The 17,811-nt window shown below is 36.8% G+C and overlaps 2 protein-coding genes across 4 annotated transcripts in view; both read left to right on the top strand.

Moving 5' to 3' along the window:
• The window catches only part of LOC122535662 (leucine-rich repeat-containing protein 4C-like), a 215,174-nt gene extending 201,172 nt beyond the window's left edge, over nt 1-14,002 (top strand). For 2 of the 3 annotated variants that reach the window (XM_043667431.1, XM_043667516.1), the window contains exon 3: nt 12,332-14,002. In XM_043667431.1, coding sequence (XP_043523366.1) covers nt 12,332-14,002 — 1,671 coding nt within the window. Of the gene's footprint in view, nt 1-5,605; nt 5,725-12,331 lie in introns of those variants that run through there. The other variant, XM_043667587.1, reaches the window with a different exon arrangement.
• A 111-nt stretch (nt 14,003-14,113) lies between these two features.
• On the top strand, nt 14,114-16,944 carry LOC122535893. The gene has a single exon (XM_043667828.1). It carries the CDS (start codon nt 14,114-14,116, stop codon nt 14,636-14,638), a length of 525 nt encoding a protein of 174 aa, XP_043523763.1. The 3' UTR covers nt 14,639-16,944.
• The last annotated feature ends 867 nt before the right edge of the window (nt 16,945-17,811 follow it).

Below are 17,811 nucleotides of genomic sequence, written 5' to 3'. Positions count from 1 at the left end.
AGTTTAAACAGCGTACTGTAAAAGAGAGAGCTGTCCGCAAGGGGAATGATAAAATTGAAATGACGGAAATGAATTTTGTTCACGTGGTGCTGAGAGTGCATGCTAATTTGAACTTTGTAAAAGAAACTGGAAATGTTGGTATTTATAATTGTAAAATTAATTGCGATTTTTCGGTGTAATTATTGGACGATTTTCTTACTTATTCTTATCCTGTAAATAATTCAAACTTTATCTTGTTGCGTCATAACACATTTATTTAAGAAATATACAGGATATCTCATTTTCATTTCGCCAAACGGTATCAACATGTACTATGATTAAGAATTAGAAAAAAAATGTTATATAAACATAGAATGGGTTATTGCATTATTACAAATTTATAATAAAAACGCCAATATTATAAATGATTTCTGCATGGAAATATTGGTAATATTTAATTCCATTAGAAAGATTATTAACGGTCATATTATTGTATGCATATAATACATATGTGTATACATAATACATTTATTTATTATTTATTAATTTATTTATTTATTATTATACATTTATTTATTGTAATTTATTTATTATTATTTGTTTACTATTATACGTAATTAATACTAATAGGTAGACTGTGGCTTTTTATTCACAAATTCGTATTTTCAAGAATATAATTAAAAGATTACAGTCTTAGTAAAAAATTATTCTACACGCCAATTATTATAGAAAGAATTATACTTTCAGCATTTTATATATATTTTTGTATTATATGCATTTTCGTGCTTCCAAATTTTCCATATATACATAAAAATCCGGAATCTACTGATGGATATCAGTTAGTTGAATAAATTTATAGTTTTGCTATTTTTGTTATAACCTTTTAATAAAGTACTTACAAACTCTATATTTATGTATGACATTTTTTTCCTATTTTTCATTTTAGAACATTTTGACGCCGTTTCGCGGAATGAAAATGAAACGTCTTGTACACATAAAAAAAAAAAAATACAAGGATAATGGAATTAGTAGAATTTGTAATTAAATTTAAAACTTACTTAATCATACATTTTTATTATTTTAATAGATATTTTCACTTATTCACATTAATATTTGAGCAATCAAAGTTTCAATTTACCTTTGAAAAAATATGAATGATAAATACAGGTTTTCTGACTATCTCTATCTAATAGCTTTATTAATTAATGAAACATCATAGCTGTTCAATTATTATGACGTATTTAATTTTTTTTTAGATCTTTTATCTTTGATGAATTAAAAAAGCTCTATATCGATATAATTACATCGATGTATTTGTTTTCATTAGTAATAAAAATGAGAACGAATCATCCTTTGCTCTTTGCATTTCGAAATTCAAATTAAATTGCAATCTATAGAACTATAATAGCGTGTGATTTTTGTTTTGTAATATTTTATTGACTGCGTTTTCTGAATTTATAAACAATATTTTACATCTTTAAATAATATACATGATCCCACTTAGAAAAGAATGAGAGATAGATTTGGCAATACACGCGTACAGTGTTAGTATGATAAATTATACGTATTGTGACATGTATATTTTTCCCCCAACAAAATGCAACGATCAATATTTTACTAATTTTTTTTTTTTTTTTTTGGTCATTTTTATCAATTAGTATAAAAATTCAAATTGTATCGCAACCGATAGTCGGATAATAACGTGCGGCTTTCGTTTTGCGATATTCTAGTTGCGTTTCCAGAATTTGTAAACACTGTTTTACACTTTCAAAGCCGCTATTATTTAAAAGCCAATGAAACGCGCGGATGTGGTATCACGCGTTGATATTCGAAAGTTTTTGAACAGCACTCGCGGTGAAAACCTACGAGTAGCAACGAATTGTTCGACAAATCGATTTACGATCCGATCCTCAAAACTTTCATCCGTGCCTGCAAAATCGTCGATTCAATGACATTTCGCTTGTCACGTGAAATACGTCGGATGTTAGAGAATGTTTTAAACGATCGCTTGGAAAATTTGAAAGAGCGGAGACGAAAATGAAATGCAAACAAAGCTGACGAAATTCGTTCGTAACATATCGTCTTCAAAAACATATCGACATTCGTTCGACGCCGTAGATAATTATACCAATCCATCATCCAAATAGAAAATCGAAGTTCGAGTCTTCTTCATGGTTCAGCATATCTTGCACTTCTTTCTTTCTTTTTTTCTTTTTTTAAGACAAACATTTTGGTTTTAAAATTTAGGATTTTAAAATACAGAGCGAAGACAGCATGTGGAAATAAATATTTTCAGTAATAGGTTTTTCTTCTTTGATATTTATTGATTTTTTTGAGCATTTAATCATTCTCAATAATTTAATCATTCACAATAAGTTAATTGGTGTGATTGGAAATTGAGAATCGTAAAAGTTTAGATTTTATGCTGCTTAATTTTAAAATTTTTAATTTGGTTTGATTTTATATTTGGTTTCACAAATATAATAATACAATATGCTTAGAATAATTTAAACTTTCCAGAGCTTCTCTGAATTAAAATTACTATAAAATTGAAATAAATTGTTTATAATTAAATAATTTTCATATAATTAACAGATTGTTCTTAATTTAACTTTTTAATATGTAATTATTACAATATTATTATTGTAATGTTGAATTATTATAATATGGAAAGTTAATGGCAATTAACAAACAATAGCCGTGAAAAATTTGAAACAATACTGATAAATTTTATGAAAAAAAAAAAACGTGTAACAATTTAACCGAGCACATTTTAAAACGTAACGCTTATACATTAACAGACCTGAGCTCGTTTCTTTTAAAGATGTCTTTACATCGTGTAATGAATAGAAAAATAAGAATACTTTTCTTCTCGGAAATTGTGAAAATTCAAATTCTAGAAACAGCGAAAACTTTTTCTTAACTAAATCCATCCGTGATGTTGAAAATCGAGCTCCTAAATCTTTTTATCATTTTATTGAACCTTGAATATTGGGATTAAACTAGAAAAATTCAAGAAATTAATAAAATCTATAAAATCATCAATGAAATCTAACATAACAGTAATTAAGTGAAACAAGATCTATTTAATGTTATTTAGCACTCGAACTCATAAAAAGTTTTTAGATCTTGCATTTTTAATTTTATGTCAGAGAGAATGTAAAACACAAAGTAAAATTAAACCTCCGAACTTCTAGAAATACTACATTTATAACTTAACGATAGATTTTGTGGGTTAAGAACAAAAATTTTTACTTTTGGGAATTTTGTTTTCTGCTATAAATCGTTACGTTACTGACGATTCTGGTAGTATAAACCGTTCTTTTCTTTCCCACAGCGTCGTAAAGTTGCCTTGAAAACACTGCAGAGAAACGGAAGGCGAAATTTCATCGAATTTAAACTTTTCATCTTCGGTATTTCGAAATGCACGCGTGTGTGAAGTATCACCTCTGGTGCTCCACCTTCGCAATAAAGAGAAACTCAAATGCACACGTTTCTTTCCACACGCTTTCAGCTCCTCCACGCTGGCCTACTTCTCAATTGTTCCGCGAACGCGTTAAACGGTCACAGTTTACGGATATGTTCGTTCAGTTCACAATTTTCACAATTTTTTCCCGTTCATCTTCTCTACGCGATCGAAGCTGGCCGAACGAAGATTAACGCCGGCAACCGGTTCGCGGACCATAACGAGTGACCGAACCGTGTACAATAACTCGTCGCTTTCCTTTTCTTTTGAACTCGTCGGTACGATATCGCTAGATCGGATAAAAATTATTAAGAAGTAATAAACTTATCATTTGTTTGTACATTTAAATATACTCGAAACTGAGAATTTGTGACAAAAAAAATTCTCGACGTGCGTGGCACGTCATTCCAGCGCAAGAGGTTTCAAAAGAGAACGAGCGCGGCAGTGGCTGAAAACGATTTTCGCCGTTTCGGAAAGCGAATTTCTACGTATTTCACGGCTACGTGGGATTTAGACTGTCGTTTCGGACAACTTCGGAAAGCGTTGCGCGTTCCAGAGAAAGAAAATCGGCGTGCATGAGCGAGATAAAGAGGCAGACGACTAGGAGAGAGGGTTGCAGAAGCCGGCGTGCACAGTGCATGTTCATTTGCGGCAGCGGCTGCGCAAATCTGCAGCACGTATCACGGCCGCGCTAATGGACAAAAGGGTAATTTGTAATCGCTAATTACATCCAGTTAAATCTGACGTGTTCACCCCGAAAGCGGCGGTACGCGTGACGTTATCCCTCTCCTAAGCGCCATCCTCCGATCCAACCCTTTCACCCGTTTCAACCCCCGTCCGTAGCCGGTATGATTAGTGCCAGCGATAAGTTCAGATGTCTGACGTATTCTCAGCGTTGTTATCTGGCTGCGATTAATTACGGCCAACACCGCGTAATTAAGACAAAAACACTCTCGAACTTACGTGTCACCGTGTACACGTATATATACATACATACACAGGCTGTTCATAAAGTCACTTTACAATTTCGAAAATTTATTACAAAGGCAAATGAAAAGACAAACAAGTGGAAATTATTACAAAACGAGACGTATATATTTAAGTTTTCTTTGCCTCATTTAATACACCTCTATATGAGCACCATTAGCTGCACGAAGCACATCAAGACGGTACTCGATTTCTTATATGATCGATGTTTTCCTGTTCTTGGTCGTTCAATTTTCCCTTTATCGAACACTGTCCCTGTCTCCATAAATTTCTTATGCCATACACGAATTGATGAACGTGACGGTAGATCTCTTTCATACTTGGTTCTGAAGTTTCGCTGAGTCTGCTGATCCGATTTGGTTTCAATAAACCATGATACACACTGTGCCTTTTCTTAAGGAGTAACCATTTTGTAAGGAGGGAGGTTCGTTTAACAGTGTCTTATTCATCAACAGGGTACCTAGAAAAATGCAGTGTGATAGAAACCTTGATAACCACTGAGTACATGGAACAAATCTGATGAAGATATCTCATCAATTGCCTTTGTAATAAATTTTTGAAATTGTAAAGAGACTTTATGAACACCCACATGGGGTTGTGTTAAAGGTATCGTGTATCGAACAAAAGTAAGGAAAATCACTAATCTAAAACAGAGAGTATGCTACAGCGAACATGGCAAGAAATCGAATATCGTCTTGATGTGCTTCGTGCAACTAATGATGCCCATATAGAAGTGTATTAAATGAGGCAGAAAAACACTTAAATATATACGTCTCATTTTGTAATAATTTTCACTTATCTGTCTTTTCATTTGCCTTTGTATTGAATTTTTGAAATTATAAAGAGACTTTATGGACACCCTGTATATATGTCAATGCACGACGATATCCCCTTTCGCCTGAGAACTGCTCTTCTCGCGTGGACACTGGCGAGCCGCGTTTTCGTAACGCGTGCACGCCGATGATTTTATCGCGAACGGAATGGCACGAGCGTATGAGGACATCATTCTCGAACAGATTGCGCGAATTAGAGCGACTGACGAGGTCCACGAGGTGTCGAGCGTCTGCGCTGGATTCGCTGTTGATTGACCATTTGCTCGATTAGTTAGCATTGCGTCCTTTGGCGTGCCAACGGTGATCGACGTACGGAAATGATTGGAGTACTGTGTAATTAGTAGCTGTTAGCTCGAGAAATTTTGAGAAGTTGACCAAGACGTGTGTTAGGTGGGTTTAATCGAAATCAAACAATACTCTCTGCTATTCACAATATATTCTGGTGTTTATTATTAAATGGTAAATTGAAAAGTGATGTTTGAAATCTGATGGTTTTATTTATACGTGAATGTACGTGTTGATAAAACAACAAAACTGAGCGATTATAACGACTTATTGAAGTAAATTAATAATTAGTGATATGAATTAATGAGAGCTATAAATATTTCAACTATTTGTATATTGTTAAGTTGATTCGTATTATCAGATATCGTTTCTCTAGAGTTGAGGAGGAAGATGATATAATTAAAATATTATTAAATTGAAAAAAGAAGCAATTTGCCATGAAATATATCGTATAACGGAAATATTAAACTCTCGTTGTTATAAATAATCATGACACTTATGTTTTTATCAGAAGAAATGATGATAAAAAGAAATTACATTATTTAATGATAATTGTCTACAAAACTTGTACTGTTTTCTAGTAATAAGTAAGAAATTAATAACAGTTAATATCAGAAATGTAGTATTAAAAAATATATGAAATACATATGCAATTACAAAATACTGTTAAAAATAAATTGTGCAATTTCAATAGAATATTTCAGTGTTACGATTTTATAAATTTTAAAAGATACATTTCTCACACTCAGTAAACTTGACAAATTCATTATAAAAGTAGCATTATTTTTATATAATATGATATATGATGATTTTATATATATGTCATGCGTATTTATTAAATATGTCGTAAAGAAACTATGTTGTTTTAAAGTTTTGTTTGAGAAAATTACCAACTACTATAATATAATATACAACTCTTTCTAAATGCTAGATATTTAGATTATAATGCAGATTAATAGTGTTATGAAAATTATGAAATACATATGTGGTTTAAAGACGAGTTTAAAATATAACATCGTATATAAAATATGTACGATATGAAAAATTAAATATAAGAAAAACTAAATATTATAAATATAAAAAATTAAATATAAGGAAAACTTTGAATATCACTTTATATGATAAAAATCAATTTGTAACAAGTACTATTAATTTAAATAAATTCAATTTATCTGTAACACACATGTCAACAATAACCACAGGTGATAACATGAATGATAATTGTTTAATATAATAATATATAATTTAATGCACAAAGAATAAAGGGACTAACAATGAAAAATATAATTAAAAATATAATTAATGAAGTTACTAAATTGCAGTCATTTATTTTCTTTCTCACAATAGCGAAGCATTTGCTTCGCTTCACTGCGTACAGTAAATTTATAGCAGCTTTTAATTAATGAATTAATGGACGATAACGTCGTTTCCTTGATTCGAATTTATTAAAATTTTCAGAAACGAATGGTGATATTCTAGGAGATACTTTTAAAACAATATAAATTACCATCGCTCGTAAAAAATTCATCTTATTATCTAAGAGAAGTCGTATCGTTACTCTTTCACAATTACGTTGAAAACTCTTTTACAACTTCGTTCAATTCGACTTTTTTCAAATTGAAAATGTTACCTAAACCTTGGAGAACGATAAATTACACGCAACTCGCGATTAAATTTATATGTGAGAGAACAGTGGCAGTCAGATAAAATCCCGATGACACTTTCATATTGTATTTATGGTAATTTTGAAACGTGAATTAATGTTCGTTGCTGTTGTTTGCCAGCAGTGACAACGACAATGCGAATTCATACAGCCCCGTGCACTCTTATTATTTTTCCTCCGATTAATTGCCGATTTGATATTCGTAATAATTTACATTCAACCGTATGATTTTGCATTAATAAGAGGATCAAACATGATAAACCATAATAACAAATCGACTATTAAACTTCATCTATAACGCGCATATATTATAATAAAACCGTGTTATATAACAGGTTGTTTTGTAAGCTCGTCGTATAACCATTATATATGCTTTGATATTATATCAAGTTTGTATAACTTCTTGCATCTCATTATTAATAATTACGTAATATTGCTGGCGCTAGCTATGTAGAAAATGGAACTAAATGAAGATTCCAGTTGCGATTATTATTACAAACTAGAAGACAATGCAGCAGTAATAGTAATCTTAGTACATGTTAAATGAGATGGTGTTGATTTATATATCGTTTAATAATTTTAACAATACGCTAATTTTTATGTCATGAAACAATGATACTTATTTCTTATTGCGAACATTGTCTTGACTATCATTGTGAACAAACGCATATTTGAGAAGTGTGCCCTACTCTTTTATCAATAAAATAATATCTAATTCCTTTCAAAAGCAATGTTTCATTTCTTCTCAGGAATATATGTTTTTCAAGTTGAATCACTTTCCTCGATATAACGGTATTAGAAAATATTAATTAAAATTCTTTCATCTCCCTTCGTAACAAGTTCCATTACTTTGATTACTGTAACTTATTATAACGTGCCCAACAACGTAGCTGCAACTTGACGCGTATTTCGCCGATAAACTATCAGCAGAAATAATACTTTTCCACGCGCGCCCGGGCAGATCGTCGACAGGCACGACTCCTGAATTGAAATCATCCCTGGAACATGACTTCGGATTAACATAAGATAATTTAACCAAACACACCGGAATAATACTGCCCGTTGTTTCCGTGACCGAAACAATACGCCATTAGCATCTCAACGCAATCATAATTATATGCTCGTGAACTCACGCAACACCGAGTAACAGTGCCGTTATCTCCGGCTAATCCTATTATAATTCGTATTAGGTCAGGCTGGCAAAGCCGCTTCTAACGGAAGGGTCTTGCCCTATTTCGACCCAGTCATACATTTTTATTAGCGCAATAAATGCCTCCCCCTTTGTCGCCATTAAGGTGATATTCTAGTGTGAGGTGCGTGTTTTTTTAACTTTGTTAGGGAATTTTTTGCAAAGAACCTGTTATACCTTTTGCAGTCAAATTGACAAGGTTTATTTGTATGTATTTCAACGACGTTTCGAAAATTTTTGGGACAAAAAAAATTAAAATTAGCGGCACTGCATACTCTCAAACATAGTCGCTTTTAAAAAAGATCCATGATTCCGGCCATTCTGCTTGTCGGAAATAACAAACCGTGAATGTTCCTTAATTAGTATGAGTTCGGCTACAGCAAGTACCAAAACAAAAGAAAAAAGTCGTAATTAAAAAAGTGGCGATACTTTGAAGTTCGATTATCGATTTTTACATGTTTTTGTTAAACTTCGGAAGCCTAAAAAAATATAAAAAATAAAATTTTTTGATTGATTCTGATAGGGGCTATAGTCACACATGTACTAAATGCGCACTTAAAATTTTGAGTCAATTGGTGAGGTAGATTTTGAGATATCATGGACATCGTTCTGAAAAAACATAGTTTCCAGAAAAATGCCTTTAAAGTTTAGTATTGCGGTAACAATGACGCTGGTAGTCGCGTTCTTCAAACAATCATAATTTCGTTAATTTTAGTAGTTCACACATAAGGTTACAGAGATTTATTTTTGAAATTATGTCTTTTAAGAATATGCAAAAAAAAAAAATCGATTTTTTTCAAAAGTTCACACTTTACCCCCTTAAACGTCACCATTATTACCGTCATTGTGATTGATTAACATGCTGTTCGCGCGATTAACATGGCAACGATGTCTTTAACTTCTTGCCCTGGAATGACGTGCCACGCACGTCAAGAATTTTTTGTTCCAAAATTGCAATGTTTTCTCAGTATATTATTTAAGTATACTTAAGTGAAACAGAATAGGCAAAACAAATAATAAATTTATTACTTCTCAATAATTTCTATCCAGTGATATCATACCGACAAGTTGAAAAAGAAGACGACAAATTATTGTGTACGGTTTGGTCACTCGTTATGGTCCGCAATCAGTTGCCAGCGCCAAATGGTCAACGTTACCAAACAACTTCAGCAGTGCGGCGTCCCTAATAACCAGAGCACAATAAAGTACCTGTCGGCCGGAATACGAAATTCCCACGAAGCTGAAACGCTTTCGTTTTCTTCATACACGCTGCATAATTTCTTTCCCTCGTTCTTTGCCGAGTTTATAATTGTATCGACCTGCCGCCGTGCGCCTTTCTCCCGTTCACGTGAACTCGGTGAACAAGTGGAAATCGAATTTAACACTGATCTCAAAGGAAGATAGCTGCCTACATGCCGTCTTAAAGTAATCAAAACTTGTGTCCATCTTGCCGGGTTTCGATCCGCAACTTTGGCGATTGTGTTAGAATGCGAAAAGTCGGCCGTTGAAAGAGCTTCTCTCGGACTTAAAAACCAATTCATTTGGCACTCTATTTAAAGGCCGAGTGGATGCCGGTGGAATAGCAACGAAAGTAATATTTTTCTTTTTTTTTTTTCTTGACGGAAGAGAGATACTCTATGTCTAAATTAACGAGTTCCTCTTAACTTGTAGCTGCTGCTACTGTGCCAGCTTTTTTAGCTCTCGTAACGTAGAATGAAAACAGTATTGAAATTAATTAATTTGAAATGTTCCTCGTTGTTTCGTATTCTTTACCTAACAGCTAAAAATATTCAGAGGCACAACTGGTATTACAAATGTGATATCAAATCTGCAGAAATTTTAATTAAGTTATTATTATAAATATGGTCCAATTGTTCTTGGAGAATAAATAGAAATAGCTCGTTGAATTGTATTATTATAGTAAAGTATTATTATACTAAATTATATATATATTACGATGTATTTGTATCGTCAAGTCAGTGACAAATGTTTCATTAATTAACTCTTTCTGTAATTTTTATCAATTATATGTTTCTTTCTGAGAAATTTTTAATTATTAATCTGCAGTCGAAACATCGTTTCTGTCAGAAATTTCGAATCTCTTCTTTGCCTTTTCACGTAACACCAGATAATACCAACAGATCAATCAACTATATGTTTTATTAATCAAATGGTATCATCTTGAGTGTAAAAATGATCCTTAAATTTAACCAATGTCAGTTAACAATCAAATGACATTATCAACAGTCGTTAAATAAATAGAAAACATGGAACAACAATGTTTGCATATTGCCTTTATTAGAAGCGATAATAAGTCGATGGAGTACGGTTAGTTAAAGTGTTTTAGCGATATTTTCACGAAATTACAATGTTGCCTAATCGTGCTCGGTATCTGCGAGCGTGCCGCCAATTTATTCAACATACACGCTGGCAAGGATTTGCACACGAAACACGTGCGTGCTGCCGGGCAAGTATGCAGAAGTGCTCGAATAAATAATATCAGGGCACGTTCGAAGGCCTCGATTCATTAAATGGCGGCCAAATCTCGTGATACGGCTGAAATGGGAAATGAGTAATGGAGTCAAGTGAGCCGGTGACCTCGCGGCTAAGTTCGGTATTGCGAGTGTATAATCCTTTCCTAATGACGTGGCCGTTTTTAGCCTTTAATACGGCTGACACGTCGCAATCGTGCCGCATGGTTAAAAGCAAAGCCCTCTCCTCACGTTTTCTCCGCGTTTTGCGCACAGATTAACATACACACGTACGTGGAACAGCGAGAGCCTAATTTCACGGAACATTCATCGCGCGAGTTGGAACGAGCCAGCTTTCAAACGAATCTTCTGGGTCTTCTGTTCGTATCACGCGTCATCCTTTCCAAGAAATTTGTAATCTTTCGAAACGGATTTTTCACGTTTCTTCCGAGCGTTGCGCAATCATCGTTTCAAATTGGACGAGCTATGATTTTGTGCTGACAAAATGAATTACTTGGAATTCTAGGATGATCACTCGCGTGATCAATGGATGTTATAATCATGCGTGCAGTGTAATTGGCGTATACAGTTGAATAGAATTATGAAAAAAATATGTCGAAAGCATAAAACAAAATATTTTCAACAAAGTATGTTTCGTCTTTTGAAAAGTTGACTTTAAATATATTCATCTTTGATTTATGTTTGAATAATGGAGAATGTATATCTCGCGAAAAATGAATTTTAGAAATTTATTAGTTATTTTTGTATTAAAACTTGAAAATTGAATTTTTTTGCTAGAAAATAATAAAATTTCCATCGTATGTGAATATTCTGTTCTGTTATTCTTCTTTCTAGGTTTCATATTTTCAATGATATAATTAAAGAAGAAGAAATGTTTCCACCAAAGTACTCTACTTTTGATATCTTATACATTTCTGTATATTTTGTGCATTTCTTGCACTACGTACATAAATTACGATTTACGACTAACAAAATATTATTTTATAACAAAGACGTTCATAAATCAGAGGAAATAAATTTCTTTCAACATATATAAGCACGTATGTTTTATACACAATCAAGAGCTCAACACAAAATTAAAATATGTAAATTATAAATTTTAAAATGAACAACAAACGATATCATATCAATACTTCAAGTCCACTGATATAAAATCAATACTTTAAGTTCCGTGAACTTAAGTTCCAGTTTTTCGAAACTTTCAGAATTTCGAATTCAAGTTTTGACAATTTAAAAATTAATTTCCATCTCTGTTCTAAATCTCCTTGACGCAGAGATAACTTTGGTCGAAGCGGCTAAGTCACGAATTTACAATAGCTAATGGAACATCTGAATTTATATCTGACAATAAAGTTTTAAGCATTAATATAAATTACGGTTCGCGGTAAATCTTGTTACGAACCTTTGTAATAAAGAATTTCTTGCTTATTATTTCAGATGCCACGCCGCGGTGCAACCATATCGGCTGGATTGATCCATCTGCTCGTTCTAGCTGCCCTGTTCGCCCTTGGCACGGCCGCGATCTGTCCAAACGGGTGCATCTGCGACGACGACAACCTCGTGGTGTCCTGCATAGGCGCCAATCTGGACGTCATACCGATCGCCCTGAACCCGAGTATCCAGCGGATAGTGTTGAAGGAGAATCGGATAAAGATAGTGGACGCGGCAGCGTTTCAGTTCTACGGGGATCTGAAGAACGTCGATCTATCGAGCAATCACCTATTCACCATTCCCAACGGGAGTTTCGACGCGCAAAAGCAACTGGTGGAGCTTCATCTCAGACACAACAAGATCTCGGCATTGACCGAGAAGACGTTTCAAGGTCTAAAGTCTTTGACGGTGCTCAATCTGCGGGACAACTACTTGGAGAGCCTAAAGAACGGTCTGTTTGCCTCGTTGTCGAAATTGGAGGAACTAGATCTTGGGAAGAATCGTATATCGAAAGTGGAGCCGGGCGCTTTTCAAAAACTGGGAACGCTCCGAGTCTTGCATCTCGATGATAATCAATTGAGAACCATACCGTCGCCGGCACTGGCGCCGTTGAACGCCTTGGCCGAGTTGCATATAGGTTGGAACGCGTTCTCCTCGCTTCCGGACGACGCGTTCAAAGGTCTGGAGCAGTTAACCGTGCTGGACATCACCGGCGCTGGTTTAGACGACATCAGCGACGGCGCTTTCCGCGGTTTGAACGCTCTACGTACGTTGGAACTGGACGGGAACAAGTTGCGAGAAGTGCCGACGAAACAGTTGGCCGTTCTGCCTCGCCTCGAGGAACTCACCTTGGGTCAGAACTTCTTCACCACTTTGAGATCGGGGGCGTTTCAAGGCCTGTCCAAGTTGAAAAAGTTAGATATATCCGCGGCGAAATTGTTAACTACCGTCGAGCGTGGAGCATTCTCGGACAACGCCAATTTAGAAACGCTGGTGTTGAACAGTAATAAACGGCTGACTACGATGGAGGACGGTTCCCTGGCCGGTTTGCCTAACTTGAGGCACTTAATGCTGCGTGACAACGCGTTCACCGGATTCTCCGAGTCTCTGGTGGCCTGGAACGAGCTACGTCGGCTGGACTTGAGCGAGAATCCCTTGGTCTGCGATTGCAGTCTGCTCTGGCTAGCCGAGGTTCTTGTCCCGAGGAACTCCAGTCCGGTGTTGTGCGCGGAGCCGCAGGAATCGAAAGGAAAACCTATCAAAGGTATGACACCTGACGAGCTAGGCTGCGCCTTTTCCGATCCCCGGAAGCAAGCGCTGCTAGCGACTCTCTGCGCTGCCGGTCTTGCATTGCTCACGGGACTGGCTGTGATCCTCTACTACAGATGTCGTAGACACGTGAGGGATGCCCTCAAGGACTACAAATGGAAGAATCGCGCGATCTCTCGCAAGGAGCACGAGTATCAAAAGACCTTCTCCGACGACGAGTACATCGTCAGATCCGCCCACCCCCACCATCACCATCATCATCAACCTCAGTCGCAGCAGATCCCCTCTCACCATCATCATCATCATCTTCAACAGCAGCAACTGCAGCAGCAGCAGCAGCAGCAGCAGCAGCAACAACACTCGCAGATAGCGGCGGGCATTAAGCCTATACCTGTGACGGAACTGTAGCTAGAACTTCGGGCGGCGAGCCCTGGAACCGGCGGTGTTTGGTTCTTGCCGCATGGCAGCACTACTCTTGCTGAAGGCTTCACCTACATCGACGGGGAGACGGCACGTCAAATGCGCCGTCCGGGAACGCTGCCCAATTCCGGCACGTCCGGCCATCGTCCCGCCGCCACCATGGAGGACGGTACCACCACGCCACTGAGCGTCACCGGCGATAATTGCACATCGACCGGCGGCAGACTACATTATTCCAATCACTCTTTACGCCGTACACCGCAGCCGCCGCCCCATCTGCCATCACGCGACACCGACAACCCCTCGGAAAGAACGCAGAACGACTCGAGGCTTCAGAACGGCATACCCGGACAGCATCACGCGCCTCCGCCTCTCCCCTCGAGACACCAGTCGTCCTGTAGCCAATCTTCCTACCCCACCCTGCCAATGAACGGCCACGCGACTCATCAGTACCATCATTTCCCCCGCGAGAAGGAGAGATCGTCAGCTCGCGAGAGGAGTCGCGATCGAGATGTCGGCGTTCAATCCGTCCCTCATCGGTCCGACAAGCACCGTGACCTTCAAATGGAGATGGAGATGCGCGACGGGCTGGACATGGGCGAGATAGGGACGTATCGAGCGTAAAACCGACGTACGCGCGATGAAAACGGGAACAAGGTGGACTCGTTTCGGTGAAGGGTAGAATAGGCCGAGTGAATTGAATCGAAGACTGAATCCGAACGTTGAGTAAGGGACTCTGATGGTGAACGAAATTGAAACGGGCCTCACTTTGCGCGTCTTCGCCCAATTCTCTCGTAAACGCAGTGGACACGGTCGAAGGAGCAAAGGCGCATCGGAGGCGTTAAGTCAGCGAACAATATCGATCGATGGCCGATCACGAATGGAATTGGCGAGCTCGTAGGTAAATCAATTCGAAGACTGATCGCGACAGACGTCGGTGAACAATATCGACAAGTTATTAACTGATACCGGTACATTCCAATCACCTGTCTGCCAGTCTTCACTGGGATCGGCGAACGCCAATTCGGATCAAATTGGAGCGTTTTAATCGAATTGAATTTCTCTGAACGTTGATTATACCGTATCCCTATGTAGACGGTTCAACAAGAGATCTTGTGCTTTGGTTAAACACTTTTTTGCTGAAAATTGTGTCGAGGAACCAAAAGGAATGTACGGGAACGTGTCCGAATTATTTTGAACGAAGGTAATGCTTCGCATCGCGAATACAAAGGTTCATACGTCCGATGAAAATAAAGAGACTCGAGGAAGAACCAGGATTAGTTATACACGCGAATCAAACGGGAGGATCGATAATGAAAACGTCACGACACCGAAAGAAAATCCGTTGAAAGGAATAATGGCCGACTGGTTATCGAGAATTTATCAGAAGGTATCGATACGTTTCGCTAGACGTTGGACGTTGGACATTCTCGTCACAATGGCCCAGGGCACGCTGTAAGGACTCCGCTGTAAAAGAACGAGGTTCGTAAAGCAAGATGGATCGGATTAAAGAACTTGCATGTGGAACGTCCGTGAAGAACTGCGTCAAAGAGACCGACAGAGGGCAAGATCAGTGTTGGTTGCTACAATGGTTTTACGTGCGACTATGAGACGATCGTCTTCATCTTGAATAGGAAGACGGTCGTGTGCTCGAGACGTCGTGTGACTTTGAAGATCCTTCGCAAAGAATTCGTGAAAATGGAACGAGAAGAGAAGTGGTTAAAAAAAAGAAAAGAGAGAGAGAGAAGATAAAAATTCCAGTTGAGAACAACGTTCAACAAATGTTCCAACAAATGCTCTCTCATGACACATCGTTTGTAAACATCACTTTGAAAAGTTCGTACGGTGAAACAGCCGTATCGAAATCTGTAGAAGCGAGATCGTCGGTTGCTCACAAATGTTTTCGATGGACGTTGTATGGAAATCGCACATGGCGAGATCATGGTGAAAATCGTTGTGAATTTTCAAGCGCCTTAGAAAGCGAATAACTTGAGAACAAAGGCGTGAAATCGTATTCAGAATACTCTAGTAAGGATTTCGATCATTCGTTTTATCGCGTATTCCCAGCGTTTATTACGTCTATGTATATTTCGTATTTATTAGATAACTTTATACTTGTATTAATCTTTATATCTATTGTTTTATTTGTAAGGATTTAAGAAGGGTCGCTTTATTTACGTCGAAGACCGAATGCTTTTTTACATTTGCTTGAAGTATGTAAATTTTTTATTCGCAAAGAGTGAATCGATCAGTCTTGTTTGTAAATTATTGTAAAATTATTTTCTAAATTTAATCGTATACAAAACAAACGAACGAAAAATGTACGAATTTGTAATAGAACATGTATCTTCTGAATACGATTCCTAATAAATGAATGCTGGCACGAAGCTGCGCGACATATATTCGTGTACTTTGAAACATTATACAAAGTCGACCACTTAATTATACCTAAACAGTCACGTGTTACAACAAAAGGCGATCTCAAGTTCGATAGCGTGTCATTGCACAACCTAATCGAAGGAAGGAAGGTGGTAAAATCGAAGGAATTTGCAAGTTCGAAAGTAACCTCGACTGCCAAGAATAATCGCTCAACTGAATATTCTCTTGTCCTTCACGAATCTGAAACGTAAATCTCTAACGAACTTTCCTGGACCGGAAGGAACTTTCGTGAAACTAGAACTCGATCGTGAACTTAGGCTTCAACTATTCAGGGTGACAATACACTGTCTCGTGCTCTTTCAAATCACCATTCAACTGTACTTAAAACACTCATTTAAAATTACCTTCTCTTATTCTTTAAATTCATATTACTGTTATTTTTCTATTCTTTTGCTTTATAATTATAGTACGTTATTTAAAAAAAGAAAATGGTGAAACAATAAATCTTCTTTCCCCGATACTGATGAATAATAAATTCAAATCTTTATGCATTAAGTTTCATGTGTTTAATTCGATAGAACGTGCTGTTGTGCTTAACCTCACCCCAATTAAATAGCGAGTCAAGAGCTAGTTATGCCAACTGAACCTTCGAGATTTTCTGGAACCAGACGATGGGTGCATCGAGAAATTGAACTATTAGAACTGCTTTCGTTTATGGGAAACGAAACTATAATGTGTACCATAAAGAGATGTATTCTCACTTAACATAGAATTATAACTATATACATAGTATATATATTCTAAACAACTGAAGTTTATTTTGGAAACGAAATACGTAGACATATGACACAGTTCAGTAAATGTGTGCGAGTTCTCGATCATTATAAGGGGATAAATTTCTATGTGTCTCGTCGATGCAGGCATGCGTATGTTTGCCAGCGTCGAGACTCGTGCGGTAAAGATTGTCCTTCGAAGCGCGTGTTTCGTAAATCAAAATGTCTCGATACCCAATAAGCCTCCTATCACGAAATTTCTGATTTTTTTTTTTTTAAACTCGCTACGCTATTTTACTAGAATGAAAATAAAAAGAGAGAGAGAGAGGAAATGCCTTAGAATTTGTCCAGCGGTTTACCCAATTCAACAGTTGTCGTGAAAATCGATTGGCAAGATACGATACTTACATAACGATTCTGGTCAGCCCGTGCAGCTGTTAACCGACTAGAAGGAAAAACTTATCAGCGCATTGAGATGTATTTTACGATTTACCGCAAACCCGACAGCGATCGAAGCTCGAGCAGATTTCCGTTATTGTTCACATTTCGGAACAGCCGCCAGTCGTTTTTATCCCACTTCAGCAGAAGTTTTTAGGGATGTTGAGTGTCCCGTAGCTCGATACAAAATTATTGGCTCTGTGTAAA

The sequence above is a fragment of the Frieseomelitta varia genome, unplaced genomic scaffold (assembly GCF_011392965.1).
Source record: "Frieseomelitta varia isolate USP_RPSP 00005682 unplaced genomic scaffold, Fvar_1.2 scaffold_1013, whole genome shotgun sequence".
In the NCBI taxonomy this organism is placed as follows: domain Eukaryota; kingdom Metazoa; phylum Arthropoda; class Insecta; order Hymenoptera; family Apidae; genus Frieseomelitta; species Frieseomelitta varia.
The sequence above is the reverse complement of the archived record's forward strand: the minus strand, read 5'-3'. Positions and strand labels throughout refer to the sequence as shown.

Bases quoted from the DNA above. Each gene is read 5' to 3' on its own strand.
- LOC122535893 (XM_043667828.1), top strand. From the start codon at position 14,114: ATGCGCCGTCCGGGAACGCTGCCCAATTCCGGCACGTCCGGCCATCGT.